Below are 19095 nucleotides of genomic sequence, written 5' to 3' on the forward strand. Positions count from 1 at the left end.
CATTTGTCTTTTAAGATGATATTCTCTCTCATCTTCTCTAAAATTCAAATATATTCTACAATTTATCATGAGCATATTTCTGATTTATCTCGTAACTAATTTTAAACACGAAATTATGTTTAATAAGAAAAAAAAAAATTGTTCAAAACGAGAGATGTTCGAATGATGAGAAAAATGAATTTTTTTTTATAATATCATGTTGTGCAACTTTTGCGCAAAAGGAGTTTCTATTTTTCTCGCGGGAATAAATAATATACCTTTGGCTATATCGATGTATATATATATATATAGTCTCAACGATAAGAAACATTATCTCGTTAGTTGCAGAATCTCTGAATGCATTTAATGTGAATTGTAATTACGGTTTTGCCAGGCGCCTTCCGCAATGTTCGTCGTTCAGGTGGAAAAATGATTCTTTATATGCGCTAATACCGCGTACATGTGCGCATTTTAGTTCTAATTGTTCTTTTTTTTTCTTGGAATATTTTTTGTGATACAAAAAAGGTTTTTTTTTTGAAATTATATTTGAAATTTGTACAATTGAGGATTTAGAAATATTCATAGTCAAATGGGGAATTTTCAATTTTTTTTTGACAAATATCTAATGTTATTTGAAGCATCCAAATCAATTGGTCCATTTCTAAAATAAATTATTTTGGCAAAAGGCTGTTTCAATTTTATTAGTCAGAAAATATTTAGAAGCAAAAAATTTGGCTAATTGTAAGTATTAGTAGAAGAATTGTAAAGTGAACTATATTTAGAGGTCTGGACCATTTTCATCAAACAAAAATCCTAAAAGTTTGAAATCACATTTTTAGCCTCCAAAAGAATTGAAAAGTCTGGACCATTTTTAGTGTATAGAAAACAGCGATTTTTTAATTTTCCTGAATCCAGAATATAAATCCGAAATAGCTAAAAATAGAAGTATGGACCAGTTTCAGCATCCGAAAAAAGATGGAAATACTTTCGAAATTTTCTAATTCAGATCGAACTTAAAAATACTTAGAAGACAAAAAAGTCTGGAATATTTTCAGTATCCAAAGAACTTAGAAATCATCAAAAGTCCTTAGAGATCTGGACCACTATCAGCATCCAAAAAAACTTGTTTTGTGCCATTTTTAACTTTCAATCTGAATATTTCATTTATTCATTTAATTCAATATTTTTTGTGATACAAAAAAGATTTTTTTTTAAATTATATTTGAAATTTGTACAATTGAGGATTTAGAAATATTCATAGTCAAATGGGGAATTTTCAATTTTTTTTGACAAATATCTAATGTTATTTGAAGCATCCAAATCAATTGGTCCATTTCTAAAATAAATTATTTTGGCAAAAGGCTGTTTCAATTGTATTATTCAGAAAATATTTAGAAGCAAAAAATTTGGCTAATTGTAAGTATTAGTAGAAGAATTGTAAAGTGAACTATTTAGAGGTCTGGACCATTTTCATCAAACTACCCATAGAAATCAGTACCAAGATCCAGTCCAAGATTTTCAAAGTTTCCAATCTCCATATAGAGATTTGAAAATATCCAATGGTACAATATCCGCTTTACTTGTTAAACAAAAGAGATTTTATCCTAAAACCGGTGAACATTTGACCTTGGTGAATGTGTTTTTTTTTCACCGTTTAGTATATCGAAGATCGTTCTTGGAGAGAAATTGGGCGTTATTACCTGGACTCTCCGGAGGCAGATTTCGTTCACAATGGGTGCGAGGAACTTATTTGTATACACACGCTTGGACCATAGGGAAAAGCAACGAGATTGGACGATGAGAGAAAGAAAGAAAGAGAATACAAGAGATGGAGCTTGAAAAGAGGAATGAGGATAAAAAGAAGAAAAAAAGAAAGAGAGAGAGAGAGAGAGATGAATCTTTGTTGGTGTGGCACGTAGATGAGGTGGTGCTATGTTAAACATGGCGCCGGACAAAGCTGCCGACGAAACCATCTCATTTCAGCGCTATCCTTTCGTCTGCCTGATTATATATACCGAGCGACTGTACCTTGCCACACCACGTCCCTTGTAACCTCATCTCTCTTTCTCTCTCTCTATCTTCCCATCCAGCTTCTCTACCGTCTCTCTCTTTCTCTTTTTCTTTCTTTCTCTCTCCTCTCTTTTTTTTCTCTTTCTTTCTCTCTCATCCAGGCTTTATAACACCGGATTCAACGAGAGTCTCGAGACACTTGGATGGACTTACTAAGGAGTCCCCCATCGTGGAATGCACTTTTCTCCACGACTCGATTCCACTAGATCCCTTGATTCTTTCTTTTTTATCACATTCCAGCTTCCCAGTAATATCTAATTAATGATCAAAGTAGAAAAAGAAAGCTTCCACTGAATGAGAACTCAAAAACATTAAATTAGGCTTGTTTTAACAAAAGAGGATTTTTATTTATTATATGATTTGCTTTTAATCAAATAGTGTTTATTTTAGTAAATTAATTAATTTACTATAAATAATTATAGACAAACCAAAGTTGAAAAACAAAAAAAAGCGCATATGAAAATTGCAAAAAGAATTTGTTCAACGAAATTTGAAAGAAGCAGGAAGTGAATTTTGAGATGTGGGCTAGATGATAAGTTGAGGAATGTGAATCAGTAGCTCCGTTTATTGCAGAGAATGCATCAAAGAATTCCAGACAAAAAGAAACTGCATGTAACTGGACCAATTAACATATTTCTGATTTTCAGAGATTTCAATCTTTTTTCCCCGATTGTACAATATGTAAGATTCTTTAATATTTCCATATAATACTGGTTGTAAAATGTTTTTTTTTTTCATTTCCTATTTTAAACGTTCAAATTAGTCAAAATTAGGTTTTGACAACGAAAAAATTTGCAATGATAAACAATTCTTTATAATAGCAAACAAATTTTAGATTTAACTCTCACAGTAAACTTTTTTGAACTCACAGCAAATTTGTTCGCTGCCCCTTTATTAGTAAATGTAATTTGATGTCTTAGCAAAAAGTTCGCTGCCAAAGTAATCTTTTCTATGCGTGTATACTCATAGAAAAAGTTTGCTGTGACAGCGAACTATTTGTTGACACATCAAATTACGTTTACTAATATAAGGAGAGCGAACAAATTTGCAGTGTGGTCAAAAAAAGTTTGTTGTTAAAGTTAATTCTTAACAATTTTAATTAGTATTTTTTATCACAGCAAACTTTTTCGTTGTCATAGCAAATAATTTGGCTGTGGTTACTAATTTTGAAATATTCTGCAGCAAACATCAGTTAGCAATTCTTTTTGTTTGCTGTTACAGCAAAATTTGCTCGTTGATAAAGAGTCAGCGAATAATTTTGCTTTGGGTTTTAAATTTTCGATTTCTTTTTACACAGCCAACTTTTTAACAGCTCCAGCAAACATTTTATAGCACATTTTTTCAGCGAACATTCGTTAGCATCTGCAGCTAATTAATTCTTATTTCCCAGCTATAAATATATCTGCGGATGCAATTCAAAAAAGAAAAGCATAACCAAATTGAATTTGGTGATGTAATGCTTAAAAAATGAAAGCCGCGCGATAAAGAATCTGAAACAGTTCTTTTTAGCCTTGAGTTATTCATTCGATCTGTTTAGTAAATTCCAAATCGTGACGTGAAGAAAAACAAAATATATTGCGCTATGTTATATAACATAACGTTGCGAATATATATATATACACACAATAAATGTAAACATTATGTGTGAATGGTATAAGATGCGAAAAATATATACGTCAATTGTAATTTTTTGTATACACTCTCTTTTAAGTTGTGCGCGCACATTTTTTTTTTATTATTATTATTATATTATTCGAAACTATATTGCTCCTTCCGATTGCCTCATTATTCTAGGAAGTAAGATTATAACGATAAACATCATTCCCGTTGCGCTCATGCAAGTCTCTTCATAATCATTCAGGCAAATCCGTACACGGAGGGATTCTGAGAACTTAACCCGCGAGACGTTCTCTAAGCCAGTGACATTCCATGCCGATACTTTTCTCGTCTCGTATTTCGCGCTTATATACATACTATTCCATACCCAAGCATTCGCCACTATGCAATAAACCGTCGCCGTTGCCACCGCGAACTGTCCTTGCGTGCAGTTTGTAACAGAGTTGAGATTCTATATATATTTATTTTTCATTTTATTATTATTATTATTGTCGCTGCACAACTTTTTTCAGACTTGAAATAGACACGAAACTTGAAGATAATAATATTAAAGACGATGAAAATATAATATATAATTTTAAAATATGATCATTATATATTTTATTAAGTTGCTCTCATTGACGATTTATTTATCTGTTAGAGGTTTTGATGTTTTTTTTTTAATTTTATATTCTTTTTGTTGGAGATTAAATGATTTTTGAATATATTTATAAATTTCTTCATTTCATTTGATTTTATACTTCATTCAAGTATTTTTTCGATTCAATTGAACTTTTCTTGGTTTAATTGAACTCTTTTTGGTTCAATTGAACTTTTCTTGTTTTAATTGAACTCTTTTTGGTTCAAGTTTTTCTAGGTTCAATTGATCTTTTCTGGGTTTCATTGAACAATTCTTGATTCTAATTTTATTTTATTGAAATTTTTTGCTTTATTTACGATTTTTTTTTGGTTCAATTGAACTGTTCTTGTTTCATAATTAATTTGCTTCAGTTTTTAAAATTGATTTAAGTTTTTTGGGTTTAATTGAACTTTTCTTGGTTTATTTGAACTCTTCTTGATTCAAGTTTTTCTAGGTTCAATTGAACTATTCTTGGTTTCATTGAACACTTCTTAATTATAAATTTATTTTATTCAAATTTTATACTTCATTTACGTTTTTTTTTTGGTTCAATTGAACTAATCTTGTTTCATAATTAATTTGTGTCAGATTTTAAAATTGATTCAAGTTTTTTTTGGGTTTAATTGAACTTTTCTTGGCTTCATTGAACTTTTATTGCATGAATTACAACTTTTTTGGTTCAATTGAACTTTTCTTTTTTTGAAAATTTTTTTTCATCTTTTGCAATTGATTCAAGTTTTTATTGGTTCAATTGAACTTTTCTTACAAGAAATAAACTTTCCTCTAGTTCAATTACATTTTTCTTAGTTCCAAATCAATTTTACTTTTATTTTATATTTAACTGGCGTATTTTGATTTCTTGAATTGAATTTTTGTCAGACTTGGATAAAAATTTACGATAAGTTAATTAAAATTTTTTTTTGGTTCAAAATTTACTTGATTCAAGTTTGTTTTTGGTTCATTTGCACTTTTCGTGATTACTTCTATCTAAACTTGATTTTTTTTTTGACATGAACAATTCTTCTTTATTCCGATCAATATTTATCTATTTCAAACATCATTTTTCGAATATAAAATAATTAATACAATGACGATTTAATTAAACTTTCTTTATTTTTTATTAAAGGAAGAAAACTCCTGATTGCGTCCTGTTCGTTTAATTCAGACAATTGAGAAAATGTGGTCCATTAACGAAGTGAATGTTTTTTTTTTTTTTTTTTTTTTTTTTTTTTTTTTTTTCATTAAAGAGAGTCAAAGACAGGTTGGTACCTACAGGTCCCGAACAAATCCATGTCGGTTTACACTGTACATCGTAGCACTGCTTCGTGTAGCAACGAGAAATGCATGGAATGCAAATACATTACGCATGCGCACCGCGTAGTTTACTTGGAACAGACGAAGAGGCCAGAACTGTTATGTCCCCCAACAAGAAGCTTACAATCGTCTCCGAAAACTTTAACTTTGCAGACAAAAGATGATAATGGTAGAATGTCAATTCAAAGGAATTTCAATTTTTTTCTACATTCATTTTGTTAAAAAAAAAGCTAAGGGAAACAAATATTAAAATTTTTAAATATTTGAAAAGGTTATAGATATATAAGGAGAAATTGAGAAAGACCGGAATTTAATTTCCAGTTATTGAGAGAGTTAAAAAGCAATGCAATAAGATACATATATTTTTTTTTTCATCTTACGATAGCAGTGCACGATTGGTTATTCCGATAACTAATTAGATATATATATATATATATGTATATTAAAATCTTTCCTGATTTTCAACTCATCTCGAATACTTTCATATTTGCTTTCAAAATTGGAAACTCATATCTATTCTTAATCTAATTAAAAAAAAAACTGCGATCTCGACAAAAAATCAAAATTCTCAAATATTGTATAACTTTCCAATTTAGAAAGTTTCTTTGAAATATTTCAAAAAAAAAAAAAAGACTTATTTCTACATATAAATTATATCTGTTTTATCGCTTAACGAAAATTTCGTATATAAATAAAGGGATAATAAAAAAAATTAGAAATGAATTTTTAAAACAAATAGTTCAATTAACTTTTATATAGAGCGACTGTGAAATCGCGGGTATTGAATGTCTTTCGGATTACTTGGAATAAACTCATGGACCAGTTTGGCAGAGAGAGAGAGAGAGAGAGAGAGATGGGGAGGGACTTGAGGACCCATATATATATATAGATACATAGTTGTGTGTGAAACGTAAAAATTGATCGTCGAAAGGCCCCCATAACGAGGCTTCCTCTTGGGGGCTCCAAAAGAAATGAGGTCCTGGAGGAACAAGGAGCTCGTAATCGAGGAGTCAGCGAACGATCGAGGGTGAAAGGGGGGGAGGTGGTTGTGAGAGAGAAAGAGAGAGAGAGAAGGGGGGGGGAGGAAAGAGATGGAAGTGATGGGAAGAGAAGAAGGAGAGGAGAGAGAGATGATGCCCAAGGAGAGGGGCTAAAGGAATGCATGGGAACAAGGCGCAAGCGGACCGACCGCGATTTGCCCGTCCCGCATTCCTCCAACGCCAAGGCAAGCTCCGAGTCCCGGGGCCACCGGCCACGGCTAACGCCATGAAAACCATAAGATCAACCCCATATAATACTTGTTGTATACTGTTGGGGCCTTATGCTGCGGATCTTAGATGAATCGATTCCATCTCTACTTCCATGTGTATACATGTATATATATATACATACACGCGATATGTGGAAACACTTCACTAGAGACTATTTCACACGCTTCCTTTTCATTTTTCTCCACCCCCCTCCCCTCCCTCACTCAGATAAATTACATATTCGTGATTCTTCATTTCCGGGATTTTTGTTGGTGAAACATGAGAAATTTACTTAATTTTTTTTTTTTTTAATTTAACAGAATCGCTTATTATGAATTTGAAAAACATAATCTTTAATTATTCGAGGACATTATTACATCAAGAGGAAAATTCTTCTCTCATGAAATAATTATTTAATTTCACCACTAAAACAGTAGATGCTCAACTTTTGATCCATAAGGAATAGGATCAGGTGCTTTGTGGTGCACCATTGGCATACGATGCACTCTGAAAAACGAGCTCAAAAGATATCGAGTTCAACAAGGTGTATAAAGCGGTTAGATCACATCTAGTTCCGCTATACTTGAGGATTTAGAAAATAAATATGAAAAAAAAAAAAGAAAATACAGTCAAATTGTGGGAGAGGCCAGAAAATGAGTTCACTTTTTATGTTGCGCGCCTCATCTCGTTCCAAGTATATATACATATATATATATCAGATCATTGAACTCGAGATAAATTCAGAATTAGTACATTGTATACGGACTTATTTTCTATTTAATAATTTCTTTGACTGATGATTTTTTTAAATCTCACGTGCGTCCAAGAAAAGACATCCGTGAGTAATAAGAGATAACAGTGATTTAAAAGCCGGTATATAATGTCCTCTCATATACCAGCGAAACTTCAAATACACATACACACACACACACATTTCTATTCCCTATACGTATTTATATCAAGTAAGTAACCAGTTCGCAGACATTTTTTTTTTTCTGACAAAGATGAACTCTTCGATTTTCAGTTCGAGACGGCATGACGCCCCATGATGAATTTCAAGAACTTATGAATTTGTACTGAAATTTTTGATTCTCATATTTAAACTTCTCAATTGGACCCTAAAAAATTTTTTATATTTTCCAATTTTTAAATTCGAAAATTCGCAAGAAATTTGATAATTTATTGTTAATTAAGATGAATTTTATAAACAAAACGTTGAAAGTAACGCACTAAACTTATGAATTCAATTCATTGATACTTTCTCCCGGATCCCCGTTCCTGAGAGCAGACAGTCTCCTTTTCTCTATTTTTCACTCACAAGTGCCTCACATTCCTTCCTTCTGCTCGAAACACTCTGCCATAAGATCTGAAGAGCCAACCAACCATCTAGGTCATATATAGGCTATAAGAAAATAATTCTCCCCCCCCTCCCCCGCATTCATTATTTTACTTCTTTTTCTTTTCGAAAAAAAAAATGGAATTTTTTCCCCCAAACAATTGCGATACCAATCAAAACAATTGGAAGGATATTTTTTCATTAAAATTATATACAACTGGGATTACAAAATAACGATCCAATTTACCGATGATCTACTGTCGATTCTACTTCTACTTCTTATTCTTCTTATTTTGCTCTCTCTCTCTCTCTCTCAGTTCCACAAGACAACTTTAGATCGATCAACTTCTAAACACCGTTAATGCCTCTGAAAGGTCTTTCCCTGGTTAAAATCCTCGCTTCCTAGATGAGATTTATCTCAATCAACAATCTTAAATTCTGCTTAGATCAAGCTAAACGCGTCAAGTATAGACATTGATGATTATTTTTCGATTTCAAGTATATTTTTGTAATTAGACATTTCTCATTAGAAATGAGACATTATATAAAAGTGCTTTTAATTCAAAAATAAAAAAAAATGCTACTTAGTAGAAACTTGTTTTTCTAGAAGGAAGCAAGAATTCTCTGGATAAACAAAAAAAAAAAAAAAAAGTAATACCTAACGGAAACCGTGCCGTTTATTAACACCATTTGGACTTATTAACACCGACATTCATGTAACAGGAATTCCTAAAGGAAAAACGTAGAATAATCTATAACAGAGAGTACATAGTATACAGTTGTTAGAAAGTCAAATACCACCGAAACATGCTTTGTAATCCTCTCTTTCTTCTCATAAGCATATTCAGGACGTTCTTATGTTTGAAATAATAGAGCTTGAAAAAATCAAATGATTTACATTGCAATGATATTTATTCATTTTTTTCTTATGTTTCACATTTTAAAAAATTTTTAATATCATTTTTTTACGGTGGTAAAAAAACCATTTTTTATGGTTTTTAATAAATTTTTTTTGTGGTTATTAATTATTGTAGTTAATTTTTGGTACTAATTTTCGATATTGAATTGATACCAAAATGTGTGATGCAACTTTTTGATCCGTTTTATAGGATCATTTTGATACCTTTATATGTTTGGTACCAAATTTCACTTTAACTATATATGGTATCAATATTCTGTTTGGTACCAATTTAAAAATGTTAGTGAACATTTACGATACCAAGTTCTAAGCAATTTGGTATCACTTGTTAATCTTGGTACCAATTTTCTATGAATAGAATTTTTTTGGTACTAGTTGCTACAATTTTTTGGTATTTGTGTTTGGTATTTAAAAACATTGGCGAACATTTACGTTGCCAAAAGTTCTTTGCAATTACAGTTCATCAAACTTAGTACCAATTTTCTATAAAGTAGAATTTACTTGGTACCAGTTGTTACAGTTTTTGATATTTATGTTTGGTACCAATTTAAAAATGTTGTTACCATTTACGATACCAAGTTCTAAGTAATTTGGTACCATTTGTTCATTTTGGTACCAATTTTTTATAAATAGAATTTTTTGGTACCAGTTATTACAATTTTTTGTATTTATGTTTGGTACCAATTTAAAAATCTTAGTAGCACTTACGACACCAAGTTCTAAGTAATTTGGTACCATTTGTTCTTCTGTTACCAATTTTTTATAAATAGAATTTTTTTTGGTACCAGTTATTACAATTTTTGGTATTTATGTTTGGTACTAATTTTAAAATGTTTATTAACACTTATGATACCAAGTTCTAAGTAATTTGGTACCTTTCGCCAATCTTTATGTTTGGTACCAATTTAAAAATGTTGGTACCATTTACACGGAGAGACCGCCGGTTGGAAAAATTACTAAAAAGATTTACAAGTAGCGGAAATAAGGTTACTTTGTCATATATTGCTGTAGGAAATCGAAAATTCTATTAGCAGCATACTTAATAAAACCTGTATACTATAGTAAAATTGCACACAAATTCGAATAGAAATTACTATAGTCTACAGCAATGTTTGACAATGTAACCTTATTTCCGCTACTTGTAAATTTTTTTAGTAATTTTTCTAACCGGCGGTCTCTCCGTGTACGATACCAAGTTCTAAGCAATTTGGTATCACTCGTTAATCTTAGTCCCAATTTTCTATAAATAGAATTTTTTTGGTACCAATTATTCCAATTTTTTGGTATTTATGTTTAGTATTTAAAAACATTGATGAACATGTCAGAATTTGTTTGGTACCAATATGATAAAAATATTAATACAACTATACAGTTAATAATAATGATTTAAATATGAAAGTTAAATTTAGAAACGAAACAATTCCCACGTTCTATTCATATAGTAAAAGAAAAAAGAAAAGGCGTGAATGAAATAGGAAAACTAAAAATGATATCCTGATAGAAAAGACAAGTAAACATAAAAGAAGCAACATGTTTTTGTAATTAAAAAAAAAAAAAAAAAAAAAAAAAGGAAAAGAAGGATAAAAGAGTGTTTCCTGGATTCAGGATGGATCTGCCCTCGCCGAGACTGTGGCTAGCAACTATGAAGGCAACTTGGTAGAATTAACTGTACATCCTTTTATGCGCCGACTGGGAATGCAAGACGATACCATCCCACGAAAATGACGTGCTGCGTTTGTACACAGAGAGAAAAAGAGAGAGAGAGAGAAAGAGAGCTTCCAGCGCATATATAGCACTCTCTTTGGGTGCTATGTGTGATCTCGACGAAGCTGTTGAGCTCAGGCAGGCGTGCGATCGCGTCATTCATTCACCTGCGTGAATGTGCCTCGTTCCCCTTTACCCCGCATGCGCGCGAATCTGCTCTGATCTATTGTTCATCGTAAATCCTTCCTGGACGCGGAAGAAACTACAAAACTAGGACCTCCTTTTTTTATATTATTATTATTATTATTATTATTATTCCACTCTCGCGGAATGTGAATCTCTCGGAGCAGGTCATTCATTCAGGATCAAACCAAAGTAGAGAGAGAGAGAGAGCATCTCCCCCCTCTTTACTTTTCGTTCTAAACCTTGAGACCTTTCTAAAGACACAAGAGAGGACAGAAGCTCCTTTACCTTTACACCATCATATAGAAACGAATCGACTTGGATCAAGAGTGGGAAAGAGAGAGAGAGAGAGAGAGAGAGAGAGAGAGAGAGAGAGAGAGAGAGAGAGAGAGAGAGAGAGAGAGAGAGAGAGAGAGAGAGAGAGAGAGAGAGAGAGAGAGAGAGAGAGAGAGAGAGAGAGAGAAAATCAGGAATGCCAGTGCAATATGTGATCTTACCAGCCAGCCGAGTACGTACGATCGAGCCGTTCATTCACCTGCTACTTCCCTTCTTACACCTTCCACCCGCTGTTCTTTCCTTCCAGTTCTTCTCACTCTTCATCACGGGAATAATTTTTTCTTCTCTCTTTCTGTTGCCTTAACTTTTTTTTTTCCCCCTCCTTTTCAGTCTGCATGGCAGTACCCATTACTTCTCGTAGATCACGCTCGTGATCCATGAGGTCGTAAAAGATCGTTCAGGCATCCAAGAAGCTTGATCGAAACAAGACAAAACTGTTTGCTGTATATCAAAAACGATCAGAATACCTTTTTTGATCACAAAAACAAAAAAAAATTTATAAACTCATTTACAATATTGTTCCAATCAATGAATTTTGGAATAGGAAAAAATATCTAATAACAAGGAAAAACAAAATTTATTGTAGCAATCACAACTACAATTCGAGAATAGAATTTGTGGTCGTTGCTAAGGAAAAAAAATTCTTAGCATCGGTTGCTATGGTAACGGTTGTCATGGAAGCGGTTGCTATGGTAATAGTTGTCATAGAAGCGGTTGCTATGGTAATGGTTGTCATGGAAACAGTTGCCGTGCGGTAACGGTTGTCATGGGAAACGGTTGCTATGGACACGGTTACTATGATAATTGTTACCATGGCGGTTGTCATGGAAGCGGTTGCTATGGTAATAGTTGTTATAGAAACGGTTGCTATGGTAATGGTTGTCATGGAAACAGTTGCCGTGGTAACGGTTGTCAGGGAAACGGTTGCCATGATAATTGTTACCATGGTAACCATACAAATTTAAGACGGACGGACGGACGCCAAAAGCTTTTGGGCCTGAGCCACGAAACCCTAAAAACTGCTGTAAACAAAGAAAGTACTGCTACCAACAAGAACGTTTGGGAAAAAATCACAAAACAATCTGTGTTTTTCACAAAAAATTTGTTTTTGTTCACAAGTACGATTTGTGTATTTCCCAAAACCATCTGTTTTGTAAAGACTACAACACTGCAGTTTGTAGATAACACATAATATCCTGTAGATAACACAAGAAATTTTTTTCTCGTGAAGAATCATAAGCTGATTATAGAGTAAAATTAAATTTTTAACAATAAAAAAGAATCAAAGAAAAGGAAATGGAAGAGAGAGAGAGACAACAATTAACAAGGTATATAGAAGAGGAACAAGATGTTGACACACACACACATATAAGCCTCGTCTCTCGCGGGAGTTGAATGAGTTGCGCGCTTGATGCTTGGGGGAAAAATTTCAAGAATGTGGAAGCTGTCAACCCAGCTTTTAAGAACTCACTGGATTCGAAGAAGTGTATATGTTGCGAGCATTCGCTCGGCCCTGTAGGTAGAAAACTTGTCTTTATCTTGTCGTGTATGCGAGCAAAAGTTGCAGCTCCAACTTTGCGTCTTTATGGTATTTTATACTCTCTGCAACGATATTTGTCTAGGCTATATAAATGCTTCGCGGCAAGCTTCTCGTGTTAAATATTTTTATTTCACGTCACATGTTCAACTGACTTAACAAATTCCTTTGAATAGAAACAACTGTTCTTCTGCCGCGTTACATTAGCTTTACATTTCAATGAAGCCAAAGAAATTCATTAATCCTATAGCGACACTTTTCTCTTTTTCTCTATGGACACATTCTCTCAAATTTTTTTTTTTCAATTTATATTCAATAATATTAATACAAATTTGTACTTTTCTTTATATTATTTTTATAATAATTATCATTATTATTACTACTACTATAAAAATATATATTTAATTAGTTATACAAAATCATAATTTTAAATTAGAAACTTATGGTTCAGTAAAAATTAATCTAAAAATGTAAATTTCTTTTTTATTGCAGAAATTTAGCAATTGGAATTGGTATACAAAATTTCCCCGAAGGTTTAGCGGTGTCGTTGCCCCTTCAGGCATCGGGTGTGAGTACTTTAAAAAGTTTCTGGTACGGACAATTGTCAGGGATGGTGGAACCCATTGCCGGTATCCTTGGGGCTGTTGGAGTCTCACTCGCCGCCCCTACTTTGCCTTATGCTCTGGCTTTCGCCGCAGGTGCCATGATTTACGTCGTTATCGATGACATCATTCCGGAAGCACAACAAAGGTTTGGCAAATACCATTATCTTTCCATTATATAATATTAATTATTTCAAAATTGTCAAATTTCACAAAAAACAAAAAATTATAATTTTTGTATTATTATTCCTTTTTTTCGCGTTTAATATATATATATATATATATATAATTCCACCTTATGAAAATAATGATCTGCTTTCTAAATTCTGATTCCGGTTTCACTCCCCTATTTCTAACATCTCTTTATTATTTGTGCATATGCTTTTTTAATCTGTCCATCCTTCTTTCGATTTTGTTCCCTTTCCTCTTCTTCTTTTTTTTTTGCCTTGTTCTCGCTATATATGTATGTATGTATATACAGCTCCGAGAAGTCCGCATGTATTGCAATTGCATTCACTTCCGTCTCAAGTTTCCCCTTGGATTTAATAAAGAACGAATTAGAGTTTGTGAAAAGGTGCGGAATCAGAAGGGCGAAAGATGCTTAGTAGACAGCATAATGCTCTCTCTTATATTTTTCAAGAAAAAAAAAAAAAAAAGAATCGTACCCTTCTTTCCATAACCGTGACCTTGGACTCACAAATTGCGAACTCTTTTTCGACAAAATAATATTCAAATTTTGCCAAAATTAATCATAACTACTCTTTAAATCTGAATTAGTAAAAATGTTTACTAATTTGAATTACAGTGTCACACTTTTCGCTTCTGAATTAGTAAAATTTTACTAATTTTTAGTACTAATAATTAGTAAAATTTTACTAATTCAGAAGCAAAAATTGAGTCACTAATTCAGATTTAGTGAGTAACAATTAATTAATTATTAAATAATAAAAAATTTAGGAATGAAAAAATAATTTGTTTTTGTACAGAGAAAAAGATTTTAAAAAATAATAAAAATTTTTTTTTTTTTTTGCAATTTCAAAGATTTGGTTACAATTGATAAAAAAAAAAAAACAGAATAGCGAATAAATAAATTAAATGGCTAATTGTTTGGAAAAGAAGAAATTTAGTGGAGAATTTGCAATTTGTGAATAACTTTAATACATATTTTATAAATGGGATTTCAAAGGCGATTATCACATAGAGAGGCGCGTAATTCCAGTGCCGTAGTTAGCAACAAACGGACGCAGCGAATTTCTTTCCCAGGCCCCGCTAGACGCGCATTGTCATTATAATTGGCTTCTTTTGTATTTCGCGTGCGATCTAACCGCTCAGCCCGGTCCCCAGAAAAGTAGCTCCTGAGATACTTGGTCGCGCTACGCTCCCTCGGGAACCCCTCCGGAAAATACAAAAGTGAAAACAGATCCCTCTTCCAGGAAACAGTTGCAGGTCAAACGCCCTATATCAATCGATTTATAATATACAATTCATGTATAGTCTTCTCTCTCTCTTTTTTTCCCCCCTTCAATGGACCAATATCTTGCGAAGGTGTATGTTAATGCGCATTTGGACAATGATCCTTTATTCCAAGTTTTACTTGTGTGCCAAAGGATATCAAAAAAAAAAAAAAAGGGGGGGAAAAAAGTGGACCATTTCAATAAATCATTATCAAAATCAGATAAACGAGAATCAATTCGCTATTTATTCGCATTTTTGGAGTTATGATTTTTTTTCACATTTGTTTTTCAATTGTTTCATTAAATTATATATATTGTTTTATTTTTTTTAAGGGCTTTTTAGTGTTTCATGGCTCAGGACCGAAAGCCTTATAATTTCGCTTTGGTTTCCGTCCGTCCGTCCGTCCGTCATAGACTCGTACGGTTGTCATGGTAACAGTTACCATAGCAACCGTTTCCATGACAATCGCTTCCATAGCAACCGTTACCATGACCGTTTTTCCCTTAGTAACCGTAGCTAAGAATTTTTTTCCCTTAACAACGGTTGCTAAGAAAACGGTTTAAAATTCAAACTCTCTAAATATGAATCAGTGAAAAAGTCACTGGGTCTCAAATCAGTCGCTAAATTCTAGCTATCTGAATCAGTGGTTTTCACTGACATTTCACTGGATAATCAAATACTTTGACTGAAAATCAGTGAAATGTTATACTGATTCAAATAGATAAAATTTATAGCGACTTTTTTGAGACCAGTGACTTTTTCACTGATTCAAATTTAGAGAGAACAGAACTTTTAATAAAAAAAAATTTCAATTTTCATGAAAGTTTTGTTTATGCCTTAAATAACCATTCTTCAGTTTTAAGATTATGTTTGGGCCACCATTGTCCTTAAATTATTTCTTTAAATGAGATTTTTAAATATGGGTGCAAAATTCGCGTTCTTGCTTGAATGATGAGACGATTGTTACCTTTTGATAAAAGAATAGAAATTTTTCTTTTGGTCTTATAATAAATACCAAAAAGAAGGTATATATTTATCGTGTGGATATGATTGATGCGGTAGAACGCCCACTGGAATACAACGGCCACATTTCACCGGTCGTTTAAATTGATGGCCGTATATAATTTACAAAATCAACAAACCGTGACGTGCAATACCGGACCAGTTTGTGCCTGCTTAATCTCTAATTATGCCGCTAAAACCCTTTTATTTCTCGCCATTCTGAGTCTTTGCCCTCGTCTCCATGACGAGCTTCCTTGCTACTATATGCTGCATCTATTTCAACTTCCTTCATCCCCCATGTCCTCGCTTCTTCATCCTCAATTTTCTTTTATGACATTATAATAGTATAAATTTTGATTTTTTTTTTTAATCCAACAACCATTAAACAATCATTTTAAATCTCAATTGTTTCGAATTGTAAAATTTGGAGGAAATTAAAAAAAAATTTTTTAGAGAATTAAATCAAGAAATTTTTTTTTTTTTTGAAACAGTGGAAATGGCAAAGTTGCCAGTTGGAGTGCAGTCGTTGGATTTCTTGTAATGATGTCTCTGGACGTTGGATTAGGCTAAGAAATTTTTCTAAAAATTCATTTTGTATACGATCGTTGTTATTTCAGTCAACTGGATAGCAAACAAAAAAAAAAAATTACGATAACGATGTCGACTGATAGAATATAAAGTTCAATTCCGATATCAGTATTTTGTTTGCGTGTTGATGAAAGAATGAATATCGAGCGACATTTTTTTTTTTTTTTTTGACGAAATCTAATGTTTAAAATAAGAAAATTTTTCAAGCAAAAGAAAAAAAATAGTTTTATTAATTAATTCTTCCGAAATTTGATTTATCAATTTTTCATGTGCAGAGTCAAGATCATTGATAAAATATACTTTTAATATAGAAAAATACATTGTTTTTTGTTATTTAAATAGTAAAATATTCTTTCTATTATAATAATTACAAATTTTATTTCCTTAAAATTTTTTTAAATTATTCAAAAAATAATAATTTGACAAAAAAGGAACTTTTTTTTACCAAATTACCAAATTTTACCAAATTATAAATTATATTTTAATCGATAATTTTTAAGATTTAACGTTTCAAAAAAAAAATGGTAAATTCAGTATTTTAAAAAAAAAATTTTTTAAAGCAATTTGGAATATTTTTTATTATCATAATCTTCTAAAACCATATTTTAGTAAATATATATGTGAAATGAAGACCAAATATAGAATTAAAATATAGATATATACATAATAAATATATTGTAAGATAAATATTAATGCTTTGTGTGATTGTTATGTTTGTAAATGCTACTTTATTGAAAGTGATAGAAATATATATTTTATTTACAAAACAAAAAAAAAAAGAAAATATGCTCAATGATTATTGAAGAAGTAATCTTGACGCTGCACATTTATCATTTAAAGTGTGTAAAATGTATATGAAAATATATATATTTGTAGTGTATATACGCAATTTTGACAAGAACTGGTCTGTACTTAATAAGAATTTCTATATATAACTCTTTTTGCAATTACAAAACGGATGTCTAATAAAATAAAGAAATTATGCTCGTCCATCGAGTTCCGTTTTCAATTATAGCGCTACGCAAAATTGAAAAAAAAAAAAAAATGATTAAAAACGAGAAATAGAATTTTGAATCTTCTTTTATTCAACACTGAAAGAAATTGATTAGAAAATTTTTTTTTTACTTAATCATAGAAAATGAAATATTAAATTAAAAATCAAATAAATATTTAAACTAATTTTGACATAAGTTTTAAATAATAAGTAATCTAAGCTATTCAAGTATAAAATAAAAATAATTAACAATAATTAATAATAATAAATTTCTTTCAGTGTTCCCTTTTTTTTAAGGAAAGATAAAGTGCAATTTACTAGTAACACTACAAAAATTTTTGTCAATATATTCTTCTTCCACTTTTTATCGAGAATTTTGTAAAGAAGAAAACAAATTTTCGACAATTTTTGAAAAATGCTTTTGCAGTATAATAATAAAAAAGCACTTTTTAATAGATACAATTTAATTTTTGAATTATGTTTTTAGAGAAAGATATTTTCAACAAAAAAAAAAAAAAAGAACATAATTTAAAAACTTGTATAAACTAGAAAAATTGTTTTGTATCTGATTGGTTTATATTAAACCAATTTTCAAGATAATTACAGCTGTGAAAAAAATTACAGTATAATATAGTATATAATAGTGTCTTTTGCAAAGACAATTAAACAGATGTCAGTAATTTTGGAAAAAAACAAATTGCAAAATAATAATTAATTATTAAATCAAAAAAATGAATTTTTCATTGATTTAATTGTTTTTATTTTTTATTATTATTATATAGATATTTAGAAGCCTAATTATTAATTTTGCTAGAAATAAATTCAATCTAAAAATCAATTATTTTTTTGATCAGTGGAATATTTAATACGTCAATTATTATCTATTATATTTTCATTATAGGATCATATTTTTGATATTAATAAATTTGTTTTCTTTGCACAAGACAATTCTAAAGAAATTTGAATAATGTTTTTATGTAAATAACTTCATAAAACAAAATTGTCATTTTTAATATAGAATTTAAAAATCTGTATGATAATATGAATCTATAAAAATTCATCAATTGAAATAATATCCATGTATGAGAATGCAATTATAAAATTAAATAAAACTATTTTTTGCCAAGTAATTTTTTTAATTTGTCTCTTTTTTTACATTCCTTATGCAAATGTTTTTCGGAAAATTTTTTAATCCTTTCATTTAATAGAATTTGATATTAATATTTTTCGCAAAGAAACTGACAAAAAAAAAAAAAAAAAAAAGAAAATCATTTTAAAAATTATACAAAAGAAAAATAATCCTAATTGAAAAGAATATAGTTCAATTAAATTAAATTCTAATCAAAAGAAATCGGAGATAAAAATTCATTTAACAAATAGAAAACAAATTTTAATTAGTGAAAAGTGCAGTAAAAGCTAATGTTGAACAAATATAATGATGAAAAAAAAGGAGAAAGAAATGAGAGAGAGAGAGAAGCTTCCGGTAGCAGATGACATCACATTGCTTTTGTAAGTTGATTCAAAGGTAAGTTTTAAGGGATGTCCGGAAGGGCGACTAAAAGGGGAAGCTTATTCCGACAAGAACAAGAA

General features: G+C 30.8%; 1 protein-coding gene across 2 annotated transcripts in view; it reads left to right on the plus strand.

The window, feature by feature from the left end:
• Positions 1 to 17295, plus strand: part of LOC127287859 (zinc transporter ZIP11) — a 31510-nt gene extending 14215 nt beyond the window's left edge. For both annotated transcript variants that reach the window (XM_051314989.1, XM_051314990.1), the window contains exons 5-6: positions 13357 to 13614; positions 16415 to 17295. In XM_051314989.1, coding sequence (XP_051170946.1) covers positions 13357 to 13614; positions 16415 to 16493 — 337 coding nt within the window. In that variant the 3' untranslated portion in view covers positions 16494 to 17295. The remainder of the gene's footprint in view (positions 1 to 13356; positions 13615 to 16414) is intronic.
• Positions 17296 to 19095: the final 1800 nt, after the last annotated feature.

Source organism: Leptopilina boulardi, unplaced genomic scaffold (assembly GCF_019393585.1).
Source record: "Leptopilina boulardi isolate dan_hultmark-lab unplaced genomic scaffold, ZJU_Lbou_2.1 LbouV2_376, whole genome shotgun sequence".
NCBI lineage: Eukaryota > Metazoa > Arthropoda > Insecta > Hymenoptera > Figitidae > Leptopilina > Leptopilina boulardi.